Consider the following 15,599-nt stretch of genomic DNA (forward strand, 5'->3'; position numbering starts at 1 on the left):
TGGCAGCAGTGGTAGCCACAGGGGGCTGGCAGCAGTGGTAGCCACAGGGGCTGCAGTGGTAGCCACAGGGGGCAGCAGTGGTAGCCACAGGGGGCTGGCAGCAGTGGTAGCCACAGGGGGGCAGCAGTGGTAGCCACAGGGGCAGCAGTGGTAGCCACAGGGGGTGCAGTGGTGGCCACAGGGGCAGCAGTGGTAGCCACAGGGGGTGCAGTGGTAGCCACAGGGGCAGCAGTGGTAGCCACAGGGGGCAGCAGTGGTAGCCACAAGGGGCTGGCAGCAGTGGTAGCCACAGGGGCAGCAGTGGTAGCCACAGGGGGCTGGCAGCAGTGGGAGCCACAGGGGCAGCAGTGGTAGCCACAGGGGGCTGGCAGCAGTGGTAGCCACAGGGGGCTGGCAGCAGTGGGAGCCACAGGGGCAGCAGTGGTAGCCACAGGGGGCTGGCAGCAGTGGTAGCCACAGGGGCAGCAGTGGTAGCCACAGGGGGCTGGCAGCAGTGGTAGCCACAGGGGGCTGGCAGCAGTGGTAGCCACAGGGGGGCTGGCAGCAGTGGTAGCCACAGGGGGCTGGCAGCAGTGGTAGCCACAGGGGGGTGCAGTGGTAGCCACAGGGGGCTGGCAGCAGTGGTAGCCACAGGGGGCAGCAGTGGTAGCCACAGGGGCAGCAGTGGTAGCCACAGGGGGCTGGCAGCAGTGGTAGCCACAGGGGGGTGCAGTGGTAGCCACAGGGGGTGCAGTGGTAGCCACAGGGGGCTGCAGTGGTAGGCACAGGGGGCTGGCAGCAGTGGTAGCCACAGAGGCAGCAGTGGTAGCCACAGGGGGCTGGCAGCAGTGGTAGCCACAGGGGGCTGGCAGCAGTGGTAGCCACAGGGGGCTGCAGTGGTAGCCACAGGGGGCTGGCAGCAGTGGTAGCCACAGGGGCAGCAGTGGTAGCCACAGGGGGCTGGCAGCAGTGGTAGCCACAGGGGGCAGCAGTGGTAGCCACAAGGGGGCAGCAGTGGTGGCCACAGGGGGGCAGCAGTGGTAGCCACAGGGGGCAGCAGTGGTAGCCACAGGGGCAGCAGTGGTAGCCACAAGGGGCTGGCAGCAGTGGTAGCCACAGGGGGCAGCAGTGGTAGCCACAGGGGGCTGGCAGCAGTGGTAGCCACAGGGGGTGCAGTGGTAGCCACAAGGGGCTGGCAGCAGTGGTAGCCACAGGGGCAGCAGTGGTAGCCACAAGGGGCTGGCAGCAGTGGTAGCCACAGGGGGTGCAGTGGTAGCCACAGGGGGCTGGCAGCAGTGGTAGCCACAGGGGGCAGCAGTGGTAGCCACAGGGGGCTGGCAGCAGTGGTAGCCACAGGGGGCTGGCAGCAGTGGTAGCCACAGGGGGTGCAGTGGTAGCCACAAGGGGCTGGCAGCAGTGGTAGCCACAGGGGGTGCAGTGGTAGCCACAAGGGGCTGGCAGCAGTGGTAGCCACAGGGGCAGCAGTGGTAGCCACAGGGGGCTGCAGTGGTAGCCACAGGGGGCTGGCAGCAGTGGTAGCCACAGGGGGCAGCAGTGGTAGCCACAGGGGGTGCAGTGGTAGCCACAGGGGGCTGGCAGCAGTGGTAGCCACAGGGGCAGCAGTGGTAGCCACAGGGGGCTGCAGTGGTAGCCACAGGGGGCTGGCAGCAGTGGTAGCCACAGGGGGCAGCAGTGGTAGCCACAGGGGGTGCAGTGGTAGCCACAGGGGGCAGCAGTGGTAGCCACAGGGGCAGCAGTGGTAGCCACAGGGGGCTGGCAGCAGTGGTAGCCACAGGGGGCTGGCAGCAGTGGTAGCCACAGGAGGTGCAGTGGTAGCCACAGGGGGCTGGCAGCAGTGGTAGCCACAGGGGCTGCAGTGGTAGCCACAGGGGGCTGGCAGCAGTGGTAGCCACAGGGGGCAGCAGTGGTAGCCACAGGGGGGCAGCAGTGGTAGCCACAGGGGCAGCAGTGGTAGCCACAGGGGGCAGCAGTGGTAGCCACAGGGGCAGCAGTGGTAGCCACAGGGGGCTGGCAGCAGTGGTAGCCACAGGGGGCAGCAGTGGTAGCCACAGGGGCAGCAGTGGTAGCCACAGTGGGCTGGCAGCAGTGGTAGCCACAGGGGGCTGCAGTGGTAGCCACAGGGGCAGCAGTGGTGGCCACAGGGGGGCAGCAGTGGTAGCCACAGGGCGCTGGCAGCAGTGGTAGCCACAGGAGCAGCAGTGGTAGCCACAGGGGGCTGGCAGCAGTGGTAGCCACAGGGGCAGCAGTGGTGGCCACAGGGGGGCAGCAGTGGTAGCCACAGGGGCAGCAGTGGTAGCCACAGGGGGGCAGCAGTGGTAGCCACAGGAGCAGCAGTGGTAGCCACAGGGGGCTGGCAGCAGTGGTAGCCACAGGGGCAGCAGTGGTAGCCACAGGGGGGCAGCAGTGGTAGCCACAGGGGCAGCAGTGGTAGCCACAGGTGGCTGGCAGCAGTGGTAGCCACAGGGGCAGCAGTGGTAGCCACAGGGGGCTGGCAGCAGTGGTAGCCACAGGGGGGCAGCAGTGGTAGCCACAGGGGCTGCAGTGGTAGCCACAGGGGGGCAGCAGTGGTAGCCACAGGGGGCAGCAGTGGTAGCCACAGGGGCTGGCAGCAGTGGTAGCCACAGGGGGTGCAGTGGTAGCCACAGGGGGGCAGCAGTGGTAGCCACAGGGGCTGCAGTGGTAGCCACAGGGGGGCAGCAGTGGTAGCCACAGGGGGCTGGCAGCAGTGGTAGCCACAGGGGCAGCAGTGGTAGCCACAGGGGGCTGGCAGCAGTGGTAGCCACAGGGGGCTGGCAGCAGTGGTAGCCACAGGGGCAGCAGTGGTAGCCACAGGGGGCTGGCAGCAGTGGTAGCCACAGGGGGCTGGCAGCAGTGGTAGCCACAGGGGCAGCAGTGGTAGCCAGAGGGGCAGCAGTGGTAGCCACAGGGGCAGCAGTGGTAGCCACAGGGGGCTGGCAGCAGTGGTAGCCACAGGGGGCTGCATGGTAGCCACAGGGGGCTGGCAGCAGTGGTAGCCACAGGTGGTTCCAGTGGTGGCCACAGGGGGGCAGCAGTGGTGGCCACAGGGGGGCTGGCAGCAGTGGTAGCCACAGGGGGCTGGCAGCAGTGGTAGCCACAGGGGGCTGGCAGCAGTGGTAGCCACAGGGGGTGCAGTGGTAGCCACAGGGGGCAGCAGTGGTAGCCACAGGGGCAGCAGTGGTAGCCACAGGGGGCTGGCAGCAGTGGTAGCCACAGGGGGCTGGCAGCAGTGGTAGCCACAGGGGGGCAGCAGTGGTAGCCACAGGGGGCAGCAGTGGTAGCCACAGGTGGTTCCAGTGGTGGCCACAGGGGGGCAGCAGTGGTGGCCACAGGGGCTGGGGCAGTGCCTACCTCCTCTCCTCTCCCTCCAGCAGCCTCTTGCATGCTGCCACCTCGATGCCCAGGGCCAGCCCGCGGCCGAGCAGCTGCTGGCACTCCCTCAGCCTGGCAGCCAGCTCCTCCCTGGCCCCCTGCAGCGCCCCCTGCAGGCCCTGCTGCCTCTCCTGGGCCTCCTGCAGGGCGCAGTCCCCTCGCTGCTCCAGCTGCCCGAGGGAGGTCTGCAGGGAGCACACCTGGCAGGAGGGAGAGCAGCAGCCCTTCAGCTCCCTGCCCCTTCCCCTCCCTCCTCGCCTCCCCCCCCTGGCAGGAGGAGTTCTCCCTCCTCGCCCCAGCCCCAGCCTGGGGGAGTGCTGAGGCTGCTTTTCCCAGCACCCAGGAGGGGCTGCAGGGGAGCCCTGGGGGTCAGCAGGTCCCCAAGAGAAGGTCACAGAGGTTGGCCTCCAGGAGGCTTAGGGATGGAGACTCCATCACCTCCCCGGGCAGCCCCAGGCCTCCACCACCCCTGAATGGCAGAAGTTCCTCCTCATGTGCAGGTGGAAGCTCCTAGGGTCCAGGTTGTGCCCCCTGCCCCTTGGCCTGGCCCTGGGCACCACTGAGCACAGCCTGGCCCCAGCCTCCTGCCCCCCAGCCCTGCAGTATTGATCAGCACTGATCAGATCCCCCTCAGGCTGCTCTCCTGCAGGCTGCAGAGCCCCAAGCCCCTCAAGCTTTCCCCCTGAGCTGTTCCAGGCCCCCCCTCAGCACCTTCACAACCATCTCCTGTGCCCTCTCCAGCCAGCCCCTGCCCTTCCTGAGCTGGGGCAGCCCAGAACTGGACACAGGACTCCAAGGCAAGGCAGGAGAAGCTCTCCCAACCTGCTGGCCACGACTCTTCTTGCTGCAGCCCAGCAGACCCTTGGCCTCCTTGGCCCCAAGGGCACAGTGCTGGCTCCTGGGCAGCCATGGAAGGAAAGGCTGGGGACAGAATCTGAGAGTCATCAACTGGTTTGGGTTGCAAAAGCCCTCTGAGGTCACCCAGCCCAACCAGCAACCCAACCATGGCCTCCAAACCACGGCCACAGGGGGCTGGAGCCCCTCCAGGCATGGGGACTCCACCAGCACCTCCCTGGGCAGCCTGGGACAGGTTCTCAGCACCCTCCTGGGCAACAACTTCTTCCTCACAGCCAAGCTGAGTCTCCCCACTTCCAGCTCTGCTCCATCCCCCCCAGTCCTATCCCTCCCTCACAGCCTCCAAAGTCCCTCCCCAGCTTTCCTGCAGCCCCCTGCAGCCCCTGGGAGGCCACCAGAAGGTCTCCTGGGAGCCTTCTCCTCTCCAGCCTGCACAACCCCAACTCCCTCAGGCTGTGCTCAGCTCCAGCCCTCTGCTCCTCCTCCTGGCCCTGCTCTGGACACCTTCCAGCCCCTCCAGAGCCTTCCTGGAGCAGAGGCTGCAGAGCTGGCCCCAGAGCTGCAGCTGTGCTGTGAGCAGAGTGGAGCAGAGGGGCAGAATCCCCTCCCTGGCCCTGCTGCCCACACTGCTGCTGCTGCAGCCCAGGCTCTGCTTGGCTCTCTGGGCTGCAAGTGCTCCCTGCTGGCTCCTGCTGAGCTTCTCCTCCTCCTGCCAGCACCCCCAAGGCCTTTCCTGCAGGGCTCAGCAGTGCCTCCCCCCAGCCTGCCTGGAGGTCCCCTCCAGCTATGGAGCTGCAGCTCTGAGGTCTCCCCAGAGCCTTCTCCTCTCTCCTTGCCTCCTGCTTGACATCCTCCAGGTCGTGCTGTCTTCTGAGGACCACAGATCTCAGCTCCTCCACCTCCTTCTGCTGGGACTTCAGCTCAGCACAGCCTCTCCCCTTTGCCTCCTCAAGCTCCTGGAACTGGTGGTAAGGAGAGAGAGAGCTGGGAAGGGGCAGGGTGCAGGAGCCCTGCTCCTGTCCCCAGGGGGAATCAGCCTTGGTTTAGAGAGGTCCCCAGGACTCTGCAGCCCCTGAGACTTCCAGCAGCAGGGGGAGCTTCCCTTCCTGCTCCATGCCTGCAATGCCCAGGTCCTGTCCCCCTGTGCTCCCTGGGGCTCCCCTGCTGAGTTTGAGCTCACAGAGTTCAGCAGGATGGAGAATCAGGACCAAGAAGTTGGGTGGTGAAGGCAGAAGGGAAACCTCCTCACCTGCAGTGCTGCCTTTGACACTGGGGAGACTGAGGAGCAAGGCTCAGGCTGGAAGGGAGCTCAGAGCTCAGCCACTTCCAACCTCCCCACCCTGCCCAGGGACTCCTCTCAGCCAGGCTCAGCTGCTCAGGGCCTCATCCAGCCTGGCCCTCAGCACCCCCAGGCAGGAGGCAGCCACAGCCTCCCTGGGCAGCCTGGGCCAGGCTCTCAGCAGCCTCCTGCTGCAGAACTTCTCCCTCAGCTCCACTCCAACCCTGCTGTGCCTCAGCTCCAAACCATTCCCCCTGGGGCTGGCTCCAGCCCCCCTCAGCCAAAGTCTCTCTGCAGCCTCCCTGCAGGATCCCTTCAGGCAGCTCTGAGCTCCCCCTGGAGCCTTCTGCCCTGCAGGCTGCACAGCCCCAGCTCCCTCAGCCTCAGCTCCAAACCATTCCCCCTTGGGGACCCTCAGCCAAAGTCTCTCTGCAGCCTCCCTGCAGGATCCCTTCAGGCAGCTCTGAGCTCCCCCTGGAGCCTTCTCCCCCCGGAGCCTTCTCCCCCCCAGCTCCCTCAGCCTGTGCTCCCAGCAGGGCTGCCCCAGCCCTGGCAGCCTCTCTGCAACTCACCCTGGGTCTGTACAATGCCTCCAGCTCTGCTTTGGTCTTCTGAGCCACATCCTCACACCAGCCCTCGATGCTCCTGAGGATGCTCTCCACGTCCAGGGCTCTGCTGTTGTCCATCCTCACCACCACAGAGGTCTCAGAGGGACTTCTCTCCAGCTCAGTGCTCCCCTGCAGGCCATGGGCAGTGCCTCTCAGCATCTCTCTGTCCTTGCCCCTTCTTTCCAGCAGGAGCAACACCACCAGCAGCAGTGGGGCCTGAGCTACCAACCCAGGAGGCTGCAGCTGGTCCCCAAGCAGCCTGAGGGGCTGGGGGAGGCTGAAGACCTCAAAGACTTCCTTACCTGGGATTCCCTTTGCCTCCCAAAGATGGAGTGAGGAGCAGCTGAGCCTGGGGGCAGCCTTGGGCTCCTCAGGGCCAGGAGGACTTGGAGGGCTGCAGCAGGGCCAGGGAAGGGCAAAGGGAGCTGGGGAAGGGGCTGGGGGAGAGGGCTGGGGGGGGAGGAGCAGCTGAGAGAGCTCTGGGGGGGTTGAGGGTGGAGGAGAGGAGGCTGAGGGGAGACCTCCTGGCTCCCTGCAAGTGCCTGAGAGGAGCCTGGAGCCAGGGGGGGGTTGGGCTGTGGGGCCAAGGGCCAGGACCAGAGGAGCTGGCCTCAGGCTGCCCCAGGGCAGGCTCAGCTTGGCCCTGAGGAGAAACTTCTGCCCTGGAAGGGTTCTGCAAGCCTGGCCCAGGCTGCCCCTGGGGGGAGGTGGTGGTGGAGCCCCCATGGCTGGAGGGGTTCCCAAGCCCTGCAGCTGTGGTGCTGAGGGCCAGGGCTCACAGAAGGGTTGTGCTGGATGAGCTCAAAGAGCTTTGCCAGCCAGAAGGATTCTGTGACCCTGTGCTGGGGATGCTGGAAGCCCTCTGCTGTGAGGCCAGGCTGGGAGAGTTGGGGTTGCTCAGCCTGGAGAGGAGAAGGCTCCAGGGAGAGCTCCTGGTGGCTTTGCAGGGCTTAAGGGGGGGCTGAGCAGACAGCTGGGGAGGGGCTTTGGGGCAGGACCTGTTGGGAGGGGACAAGGAGTGATGGGTTGAACTCAAAGAGGAGAAATGTTTGACCCTGGTGAGAGCCTGGCCCAGGCTGCCCAGAGAGGTTGGAGCTGCCCCATCCCTGGCACCATCCCAGCTCAGGCTGTTTCGGACTGCTCTGTCCCTGCTGGCTGCAGGGGAGCTGCACTGAGTGACCTTTGAAGGTCCCTCCCAACCTAAGGCATCCTCTGAGGCAAGGAATTCAGTGCAGCCAAGGAGCTGGTGGCCTCCAGCAAACAGTGCTGGGGCCAGGAGCTTCCATACCTGAGCAGAGAGACCTTTCAGGAGCTCAATCTCCTCCTCCAGGTTCTTCACCTTTGCCTCCAGCTCAAGCTTGGCCAGGTAGACACAGTCTGCATCCTAGGGGAGTTGCCACACACTGAGGAGTCCAAATGCTGCCCAGGAGGGCAACTTCCTGCTGCCTGGGGAGCTCAGGGAACATCCCTGGGAAGCTCAAGGAACATCCCTGGGAAGCTCAAGCATCCCTGAAGAGCAACAGCTGAGGGATCCCCAGAGCTTGTGCTGAGCTCCTGCTTGGAGACTCTCCTGGCTTGGGCCCCAGGAGCAGCCAGGGCAGGAGGAGAGCAGAGCTCTGGTGCCAAGGCTGAGCTTGGACTCCATCCTGGCAGCTCTCTGATCTCTGCCCCTGCTGCCATGCTCGCCCAGGGACTCTGAACAGCCTCAGCAGCTGACCCCAGGAGCATCCTCACTGCAGCCAACCCTTCCACCCACAGCATCCTCACTGCACCCACAGCAGCCTCACTGCACCCACAGCAGCCTCACTGCACCCACAGCATCCTCACTGCAGCCAACCCTTCCACCCACAGCATCCTCACTGCACCCACAGCATCCTCACTGCAGCCAACCCTCCCACCCACAGCAGCCTCACTGCACCCAACCAGGGCATCCTCACTGCACCCACAGCAGCCTCACTGCACCCACAGCATCCTCACTGCAGCCAACCCTTCCACCCACAGCAGCCTCACTGCACCCACAGCATCCTCACTGCACCCAACCCTCCCACCCACAGCAGCCTCACTGCACCCACAGCAGCCTCACTGCACCCACAGCATCCTCACTGCACCCACCCCTTCCACCCACAGGAGCCTCACCTTGCCCAGCAGCTCAAACTCCTTCTCAGCTGCTGCACGTCGGCTCTCCTCCTGCTGGTATCTGAGGGAAGGGAAGGGAAGGGAAGGGAAGGGAAGGGAAGGGAAGGGAAGGGAAGGGAAGGGAAGGGAAGGGAAGGGAAGGGAAGGGAAGGGAAGGGAAGGGAAGGGAAGGGAAGGGAAGGGAAGGGAAGGGAAGGGAAGGGAAGGGAAGGGAAGGGAAGGGAAGGGAAGGGAAGGGAAGGGAAGGGAAGGGAAGGGAAGGGAAGGGAAGGGAAGGGAAGGGAAGGGAAGGGAAGGGAAGGGAAGGGAAGGGAAGGGGTCAGTGGCTCATTCTGGGGCTGCAGACCTTGTCTGGGTTTTTAGGGCCAGGGTGGGTTTGGATCTCATCTCTTGGAGCTGCAAGAGAGGCCCAGTGGGAGGTGTCCCTGCCCACGGCAGGGGGTTGAGCCTGGATGACCTTTCAGCTCCCTTCCAAGCCAAAGCATCCCAGGAATCTATGATGGTTCTACTGACATGGACCCAAAGAGAGGTCCCAGCAGGGAGGGTGCTGGAGGTGCCTGCCCTGAGGGTGGCTCCTGGTCACTCACTTGCACCTGAACTCTTCAGCAGCCTTCTCCACCTCGCTGAGCTCGGGCTCCATCTGCCCCTTCTGGCGCCGCAGCAGCTCCAGCCGCCCCTGCAGGCTGCAGAGGAAGCTGCCAAAGGCTTTCTTGCTGCTCCTCTGGCGTGGCAGGAGCTGCTGTTGGAGCAGGGCCCATTTGGTCACCAGCCTCCTGTTCTGCTGCTCCAGATGCTGGACCTGCGTTCAGAGAGCGAAGTCACCGCCGGCAGGGGCATGCAGTGCTCGGGGAGCAGAGGAAGAGGAGGGGGGAAGAAGGCTTCTTCCCTTCTGAGTCAGTGCCCCAGGGGTCTGCTGCACTTTGGGAGGGCAAAAGAGGGGCAATGAGATCTTCATTCCCAAGGGAGGGGATCCTGACCCTCTGCTCTGCTCTGACCTCCCCTGCAGCACTGCCCCCAGCCCTGGAGCCCCCAGCACAGGGAGGACCTGGAGCTGCTGGGGAGGCTCCAGAGGAGGCCACCAAGAGGAGCAGAGGCTGCAGAGCCTCCCCTGTGGGGCCAGGCTGGGAGGCTTGGGGTTGGGCAGCCTGGAGAAAAGAAGGCTGCAGGGAGAGCTCAGAGCAGCTTCCAGGAGCTGAAGAGGCTCCAGGAGAGCTGGGGAGGGACTTGGGAGAAGGGCTGGGAGGGGCAGGGTGAGGGGAGATGGATTGGAGCTGGGAGAGGAGAGATTGAGAGTGGAGAGGAGGAAGTGAGGCTGGGGAGAGCCTGGCACAGGCTGCCCAGGGAGGCTGTGGCTGCCTCCTGCCTGGAGGTGCTGAGGGCCAGGCTGGATGAGGCCCTGAGCAGCCTGCAGGGGCTGGGGGGAGGTGTCCCTGGGCAGGGCAGGGGCTTGGAGCTGGCTGAGCCTTGAGCTCCCTTCCAAGCCAAATCTCAGTCTCTGCATCCTGCAGTCCTGCAGAGGAGTGGTCCTGCTGCTCTGCCCTGCTCCAAGCAAGCCCTGGCAGCACAACCTTCATGGCAGCTGCAGATCCCATGGGATCCTGAGATGGAGCTGCTGCTCAGCTGGCTGACAGTGCACAGGCAGGAGAGGAAGAGCTTTACAAAGGCTGGGGGCACAGGGGGAAGCCAACGGTGAAGAGGCTCAGGAGGAGCACCTTGGAGGCCCAGGTCCCTTCACTATCTACATCAAACCAGATGCAGCTCCTCAGAGCTCCTGGACCAGGGGGAAGGAGCTGGAGGAGGTCCACCTGCAGCTCCTGGAGCTGGAGGTGTGCAGGGGAAAAGCAGCACAAGGCTCAGGGCAGAGGATAAGAGGGGGAGAGGAACCAAAGCCCCAAGCACCGAAGGCTCCCTTCACACCTAGCCCTCACTGAGGCCCTGGCTCAGCTCTCACCTTGTCAATCAAGGAGGCAAAGTGCTTGTTGAGGCTCTTCAGCTGCTCTCTCTCCTGCTGCTGGAGCTGCTGGAGCTGGGGCTCAGCCTTCCCCCCCTGAGGCTCCAGGAGGTTCTCCTTCGCCTGCGCCACGCCAAGCCCTCCGCTCCTGCCTGACCCCCGGCTCCCACCCCCACTGCTGCCAGGGATGCCCCTGCACCCCCAGCCCCCCCAGAGGCCTGGGCCAGAAGAATCCCTCCCCCAGCCCTCTGTGTCCTGGAGGCTTTGGCAGCTGTGGCTCCAGGCTCCAGGACCTCTCCCCAGGGGAGCGGCGGAGGGGAAGGCGCTGCCCCGGCAGCGGCTCAGGCCGCTGGCAGCGGAGGAGGAGGAGAAGCACCTCCTGGCCTGGCAGAACCTCCCAGCTGACAGCTGCTGGCTCATGCTGGCAGCAGGATGGAGGAGAGAGGAGCACAGGAGGCCAGCAGAAGCATTCAGCTCCCTGCAAGGGGCTCCTCAGCTCCACCACCCCTGAGCAACCTCCCTTTATAGGCGACTGAGGAGCAGGGCTGGGCCGAGGCAGGGGAATGAATCCCTGGGGGGTTTGCCTCTCCTGGGAGCAGCCTGCTGGGCTGAAAGTATGCAAAACTCAGGCAGGGCTCTGGAGGTTTGTGAAATCCTCTGGAATTCTGCTGCTCCCAAAGGGCTTTGCTGGCCTGCTCAGCTCTGAGCATCGCAGGGGCTGGGGCTGGAGAGGATTCGGCCTTGGGTTTGGTTCCTCCTCACTCCTCGACTTAATTAGAGCCTAGGAAGTGGCCTTGAGAGCATCTCCTGTGTCAAGGACAATCTGGGGTGGGACAGCCAAGGAGAGTCTGGGGTGGGACATTCCAGGAGAGCCTGGGATAGAACATTCCAGGAGAGACTGGGATAGAACATTCCAGGACAATCTGGGGTGGGACAGCCAAGGACAATCTGGGGTGGGACACCCGAGGAGGGTCTGGGGTGGGACACCCAAGGACAACCTGGGGTGGGACACCCGAGGACAATGTGGGGTGGGACATCCAAGGACAACCTGGGGTGGGACACCCAAGGACAGTCTGGGGTGGGACATCCAAGGACAGTCTGGGGTGGGACATCCAAGGACAGTGTGGGGTGGGACACCCAAGGACAGTGTGGGGTGGGACACCCAAGGAGGGTCTGGGGTGGGACACCCAAGGACAGTCTGGGGTGGGACATCCAAGGACAGTCTGGGGTGGGACATCCAAGGACAGTGTGGGGTGGGACACCCAAGGACAGTGTGGGGTGGGACACCCAAGGAGGGTCTGGGGTGGGACACCCAAGGACAGTCTGGGGTGGGACATCCAAGGACGGTGTGGGGTGGGACAGCCAAGGAGGGTCTGAGGTGGAACAGCCAAGGACATTCTGGGGTGGGACACCCAAGGACAGTGTGGGGTGGGACAGCCAAGGAGGGTCTGGGGTGGAACAGCCAAGGAGGGGCTGGGGTGGGACACCCAAGGACAACCTGGGGTGGGACACCCGAGGAGGGTCTGGGGTGGGACACCCAAGGAGGGTCTGGGGTGGGACACCCAAGGGCAGTCTGGGGTGGGACAGCCAAGGAGGGTCTGGGGTGGACAGGAGGATCCATGAGGCACAGGGCTGGGAAGCTGGGAACCTCTCCATGGCCCTGGGCACTTCAAATTCCTCCTTGTGGTAGAAGAGGGCAAAATGCTTGATGCAGTGAACAGCCCTGAACACATCCCAGAGCCACAGAGTGGCTCAGCATGGAAGGGAGCTCAGAGCTCCTCTCCTCCAACCTCCCCACCCTGCCCAGGGACTCCTCTCAGCCAGGCTCAGCTGCTCAGGGCCTCATCCAGCCTGGCCCTCAGGACCCCCAGGCAGGAGGCAGCCACAGCCTCCCTGGGCAGCCTGGGCCAGGCTCTCAGCAGCCTCCTGCTGCAGAACTTCTCCCTCAGCTCCACTCCAACCCTGCTCTGCCTCAGCTCCAAACCATTCCCCCTGGGGCTGGCTCCAGCTCCCCTCAGCCAAAGTCTCTCTGCAGCCTTCCTGCAGGCTCCCTTCAGGCAGCTCTGAGCTCCCCCTGGAGCCTTCTGCCCTGCAGGCTGCACAGCCCCAGCTCCCTCAGCCTGTGCTCCCAGCAGAGCTGCCCCAGCCCTGGCAGCAGCTCTGTGTCCTCCTGCAGAGCTGGAGGCAGGAGTGGAGGTTGGCTCCCAGCAGGGCAGAGTCCAGGGGCAGGATCCCCTCTGCTGCCCTGCTGCCCACCCTGCCCTGCCTGCAGCCAGCTCAGGGTTGGCTTCTGGGCTGCAGGAGGCCTCTGCTGGCTCCTGGTCTGGGTGAACCTCACACCTCAAGACTCCCTGGGAGGAGCTGGAGCTGGATGTGGCTCTGAGCAACCTGATCTGGCTGCAGAGCTCCCTGCTGGCTGCAGGGGGGTTGGAGCAGGTGAGCTCTCCAGGTCCATCCCAGCCCAAAAGCCTTCCAGGATCCCAAGGCAATAAACAGCTTGGGAGAAGGGAAAGCTCAGACCACAAAGCTGCTCTCTGCCTGCTTGGCAATCATCGAAGTGGCAGCAGGGGGAGGCTTGAGCCTGGGGGCCCTGGGATCCCTCAGAACCCCTTCACTCCTGCAGCTACTCTGCTCCTGCCCCTCCTGGCCCAGCTCCTCCTCACCAAAACCTTTGGATAGCTCAAGGGCAATCAAAGCAAAAAGGTTTATTGGAGCTGCTTGGCAGAGGAGGGAGGGGAAAGGCTGAGAGGGTGAAGAGATCTGCTGAGGGGCTGAGGAGATCTGCAGCTGAGCCTCCCCAGTTCCATCCCAGGCTCTGCAGGTGCTGCAGTGCAGCTGAGCCTCCCCAGCTCCAGCTGAGCCTCCCCAGCTCCATCCCAGGCTCTGAGGGGCAGCTGAGCCTCCCCAGCTCCAGCTGAGGACAGCACCAAGGCCTTGTGCCTGCTGGCAGGGCAGGGGAGGCAGCAGCAGCAGTGGAGCTGTGCAGGGCTCTGCAGGGAGAGCTGCAATTAAGGATGGAGGGCAGGCTGATGAGAGAAAGATTCCAGCTGAGCCTCCCCAGGTCCATCCCAGGCTCTGAGGTGCAGCTGAGCCTCCCCAGGTCCAGGTGAACCTCCCAAGCTCCATCCCTGGCTCTGAGGTCCAGCTGAGCCTCCCCAGCTCCATCCCAGGCTCTGAGGTGCAGCTGAGCCTCCCCAGGTCCAGCTGAGCCTCCCCAGCTCCATCCCAGGCTCTGAGGGGCAGCTGAGCCTCCCCAGCTCCAGCTGAGGACAGCACCAAGGCCTTGTGCCTGCTGGCAGGGCAGGGGAGGCAGCAGCAGCAGTGGAGCTGTGCAGGGCTCTGCAGGGAGAGCTGCAATTAAGGATGGAGGGCAGGCTGATGAGAGAAAGATTCCAGCTGAGCCTCCCCAGGTCCATCCCAGGCTCTGAGGTGCAGCTGAGCCTCCCCAGGTCCAGGTGAACCTCCCAAGCTCCATCCCTGGCTCTGAGGTCCAGCTGAGCCTCCCCAGCTCCATCCCAGGCTCTGAGGTGCAGCTGAGCCTCCCCAGGTCCAGCTGAGCCTCCCCAGCTCCATCCCAGGCTCTGAGGTGCAGCTGAGCCTCCCCAGGTCCAGCTGAGCCTCCCCAGCTCCATCCCAGGCTCTGAGGTCCAGCTGAGCCTCCCCAGCTCCAGCTGAGCCTCCCCAGGTCCAGCTGAGGACAGCACCAAGGCCTTGTGCCTGCTGGCAGGGCAGGGGAGGCAGCAGCAGCAGTGGAGCTGTGCAGGGCTCTGCAGGGAGAGCTGTAACCAAGGGTGGAGGGCAGGCTGATGAGAGAAAGATTCAGCTGTGGCCTCCCCAGTGCCCAGCCCAGGGGCCCAACCCCTGCCCTGCTCCTGCTGCCCACTCCCCAGCCCCTTCCCCTGCCCTGCTCCTGCTGCCCACTCCCCAGAGCCTTCCCCTGCCCTGCTCCTGCTGCTCACCTCCCAGCCCCTTCCCCTGCCCTGCTCCTTCTGCCCACCCCCCAGCCCCTTCCCCTGCCCTTTCAGGGCTCTCTGAACCCCTCTGTCCCCTCCCTGCCTCCCCCTCGAGGCTCTCCCAGCCCCCTGTGCAGGCAGCCTGCTGCACAGCAGCGCTGTGACCTCAGCCCTGTCGCTGATGCTCTGCTGCCTGCAGGGGCAGCTGATGCCAGAGGCTGTCCTGCACCTCCCCATCTGCCCTCCCCTGCAACACTTTGCCCTCAGCCCAGCCAAGGAAGATAATTGATGGGAGGGAGGAGCTGGAAAGGCAGCTGCCTTAATTGCAGGCTGCTGCCAGCGCTCTCAATTCCACCTACACAGGGGAGCAGCAGTGATTGAAGCCCTGGCAGACTCCCCTGGCAGCCTCCCCTGGCAGCCTCCCCTGGCTGCCTCCATGGCAATCCCAGCTGGAAGAGCAGGATTGGAGCCCGGGGGGAGGGCTCCAGGCCTGGGGCTGCTTTGCCTTGCCCTTCATTTTCTGCTCCCACTTTGGCTCCCCTTGGGTTTCTCCCTGCTGCAGCTGCAGGGTGAGGAGGTCCTGACAAGGGTGAGGAGGTCCTGCTGGGGCTGAGGAGGTCCTGCTGGGGGTGAGGAGGTCCTGCTGGGGGTGAGGAGGTCCTGCTAGGGGTGAGGAGGTCCTGCTGGGGCTGAGGAGGTCCTGCTGGGGGTGAGGAGGTCCTGACAGGGGTGAGGAGGTCCTCACAAGGGTGAGGAGGTCCTGCTGGGGTGAGGAGGTCCTGGCAGGGCTGAGGAGGTCCTGACAAGGGTGAGGAGGTCCTGGCAGGGGTGAGGAGGTCCTGCTGGGGTGAGGAGGTCCTGGCAGGGCTGAGGAGGTCCTGACAAGGGTGAGGAGGTCCTGGCAGGGGAGAGGAGGTCCTGGCGGGGATGAGGAGGTCCTGACAGGGGTGAGGAGGTCCTGGCGGGGATGAGGAGGTCCTGGCGGGGATGAGGAGGTCCTGCTGGGGGTGAGGAGGTCCTGCTAGGGGTGAGGAGGTCCTGCTGGGGTGAGGAGGTCCTGGCAGGGGTGAGGAGGTCCTGCTGGGGTGAGGAGGTCCTGGCAGAGGTGAGGAGGTCTTGGCAGGGGTGAGGAGGTCCTGGCAGGGCTGAGGAGGTCCTGCTAGGGGTGAGGAGGTCCTGCTGGGGCTGAGGAGGTCCTGCTGGGGGTGAGGAGGTCCTGATAGGGGTGAGGAGGTCCTGGCAGGGCTGAGGAGGTCCTGACAAGGTTGAGGAGGTCCTGACAGGGGTGAGGAGGTCCTGACAGGGGTGAGGAGGTCCTGCTGGGGCTGAGGAGGTCCTGCTGGGGGTGAGGAGGTCCTGACAGGGGTGAGGAGGTCCTGCTGGGGCTGAGGAGGTCCTGGCAGGGGTGAGGAGGTCCTGCCATGGCT

General features: G+C 64.8%; 1 protein-coding gene across 1 annotated transcript; it reads right to left on the reverse strand.

The window, feature by feature from the left end:
* Nucleotides 1-3,365: 3,365 nt before the first annotated feature.
* Nucleotides 3,366-11,875, reverse strand: LOC137458829 (keratin, type II cytoskeletal 2 oral-like). The gene is made up of 8 exons (XM_068170119.1): nucleotides 11,868-11,875; nucleotides 10,220-10,697; nucleotides 8,856-9,067; nucleotides 8,269-8,329; nucleotides 7,421-7,516; nucleotides 6,097-6,261; nucleotides 5,082-5,207; nucleotides 3,366-3,590 (listed from the first exon to the last, which is right to left on the reverse strand). Exons 1-8 carry the CDS (start codon nucleotides 11,873-11,875, stop codon nucleotides 3,366-3,368), a joined length of 1,371 nt encoding a protein of 456 aa, XP_068026220.1.
* Between the last annotated feature and the right edge of the window lie 3,724 nt (nucleotides 11,876-15,599).

Source organism: Melanerpes formicivorus, unplaced genomic scaffold (assembly GCF_026170545.1).
Source record: "Melanerpes formicivorus ecotype bairdi unplaced genomic scaffold, bMelFor1.0.p_v2 SCAF_286, whole genome shotgun sequence".
Lineage (NCBI taxonomy): Eukaryota > Metazoa > Chordata > Aves > Piciformes > Picidae > Melanerpes > Melanerpes formicivorus.

Bases quoted from the DNA above. Each gene is read 5' to 3' on its own strand.
- LOC137458829 (XM_068170119.1), bottom strand. The intron at 6,262-7,420 runs GTATGGAAGCTC...CATGGCCTGCAG, and splicing joins TGAAAGGTCTCTCTGCTCAG to GGGAGCACTGAGCTGGAGAG. The intron at 3,591-5,081 runs GCAAGGAGAGAG...CCCTCCTGCCAG, and splicing joins TGGAGGATGTCAAGCAGGAG to GTGTGCTCCCTGCAGACCTC.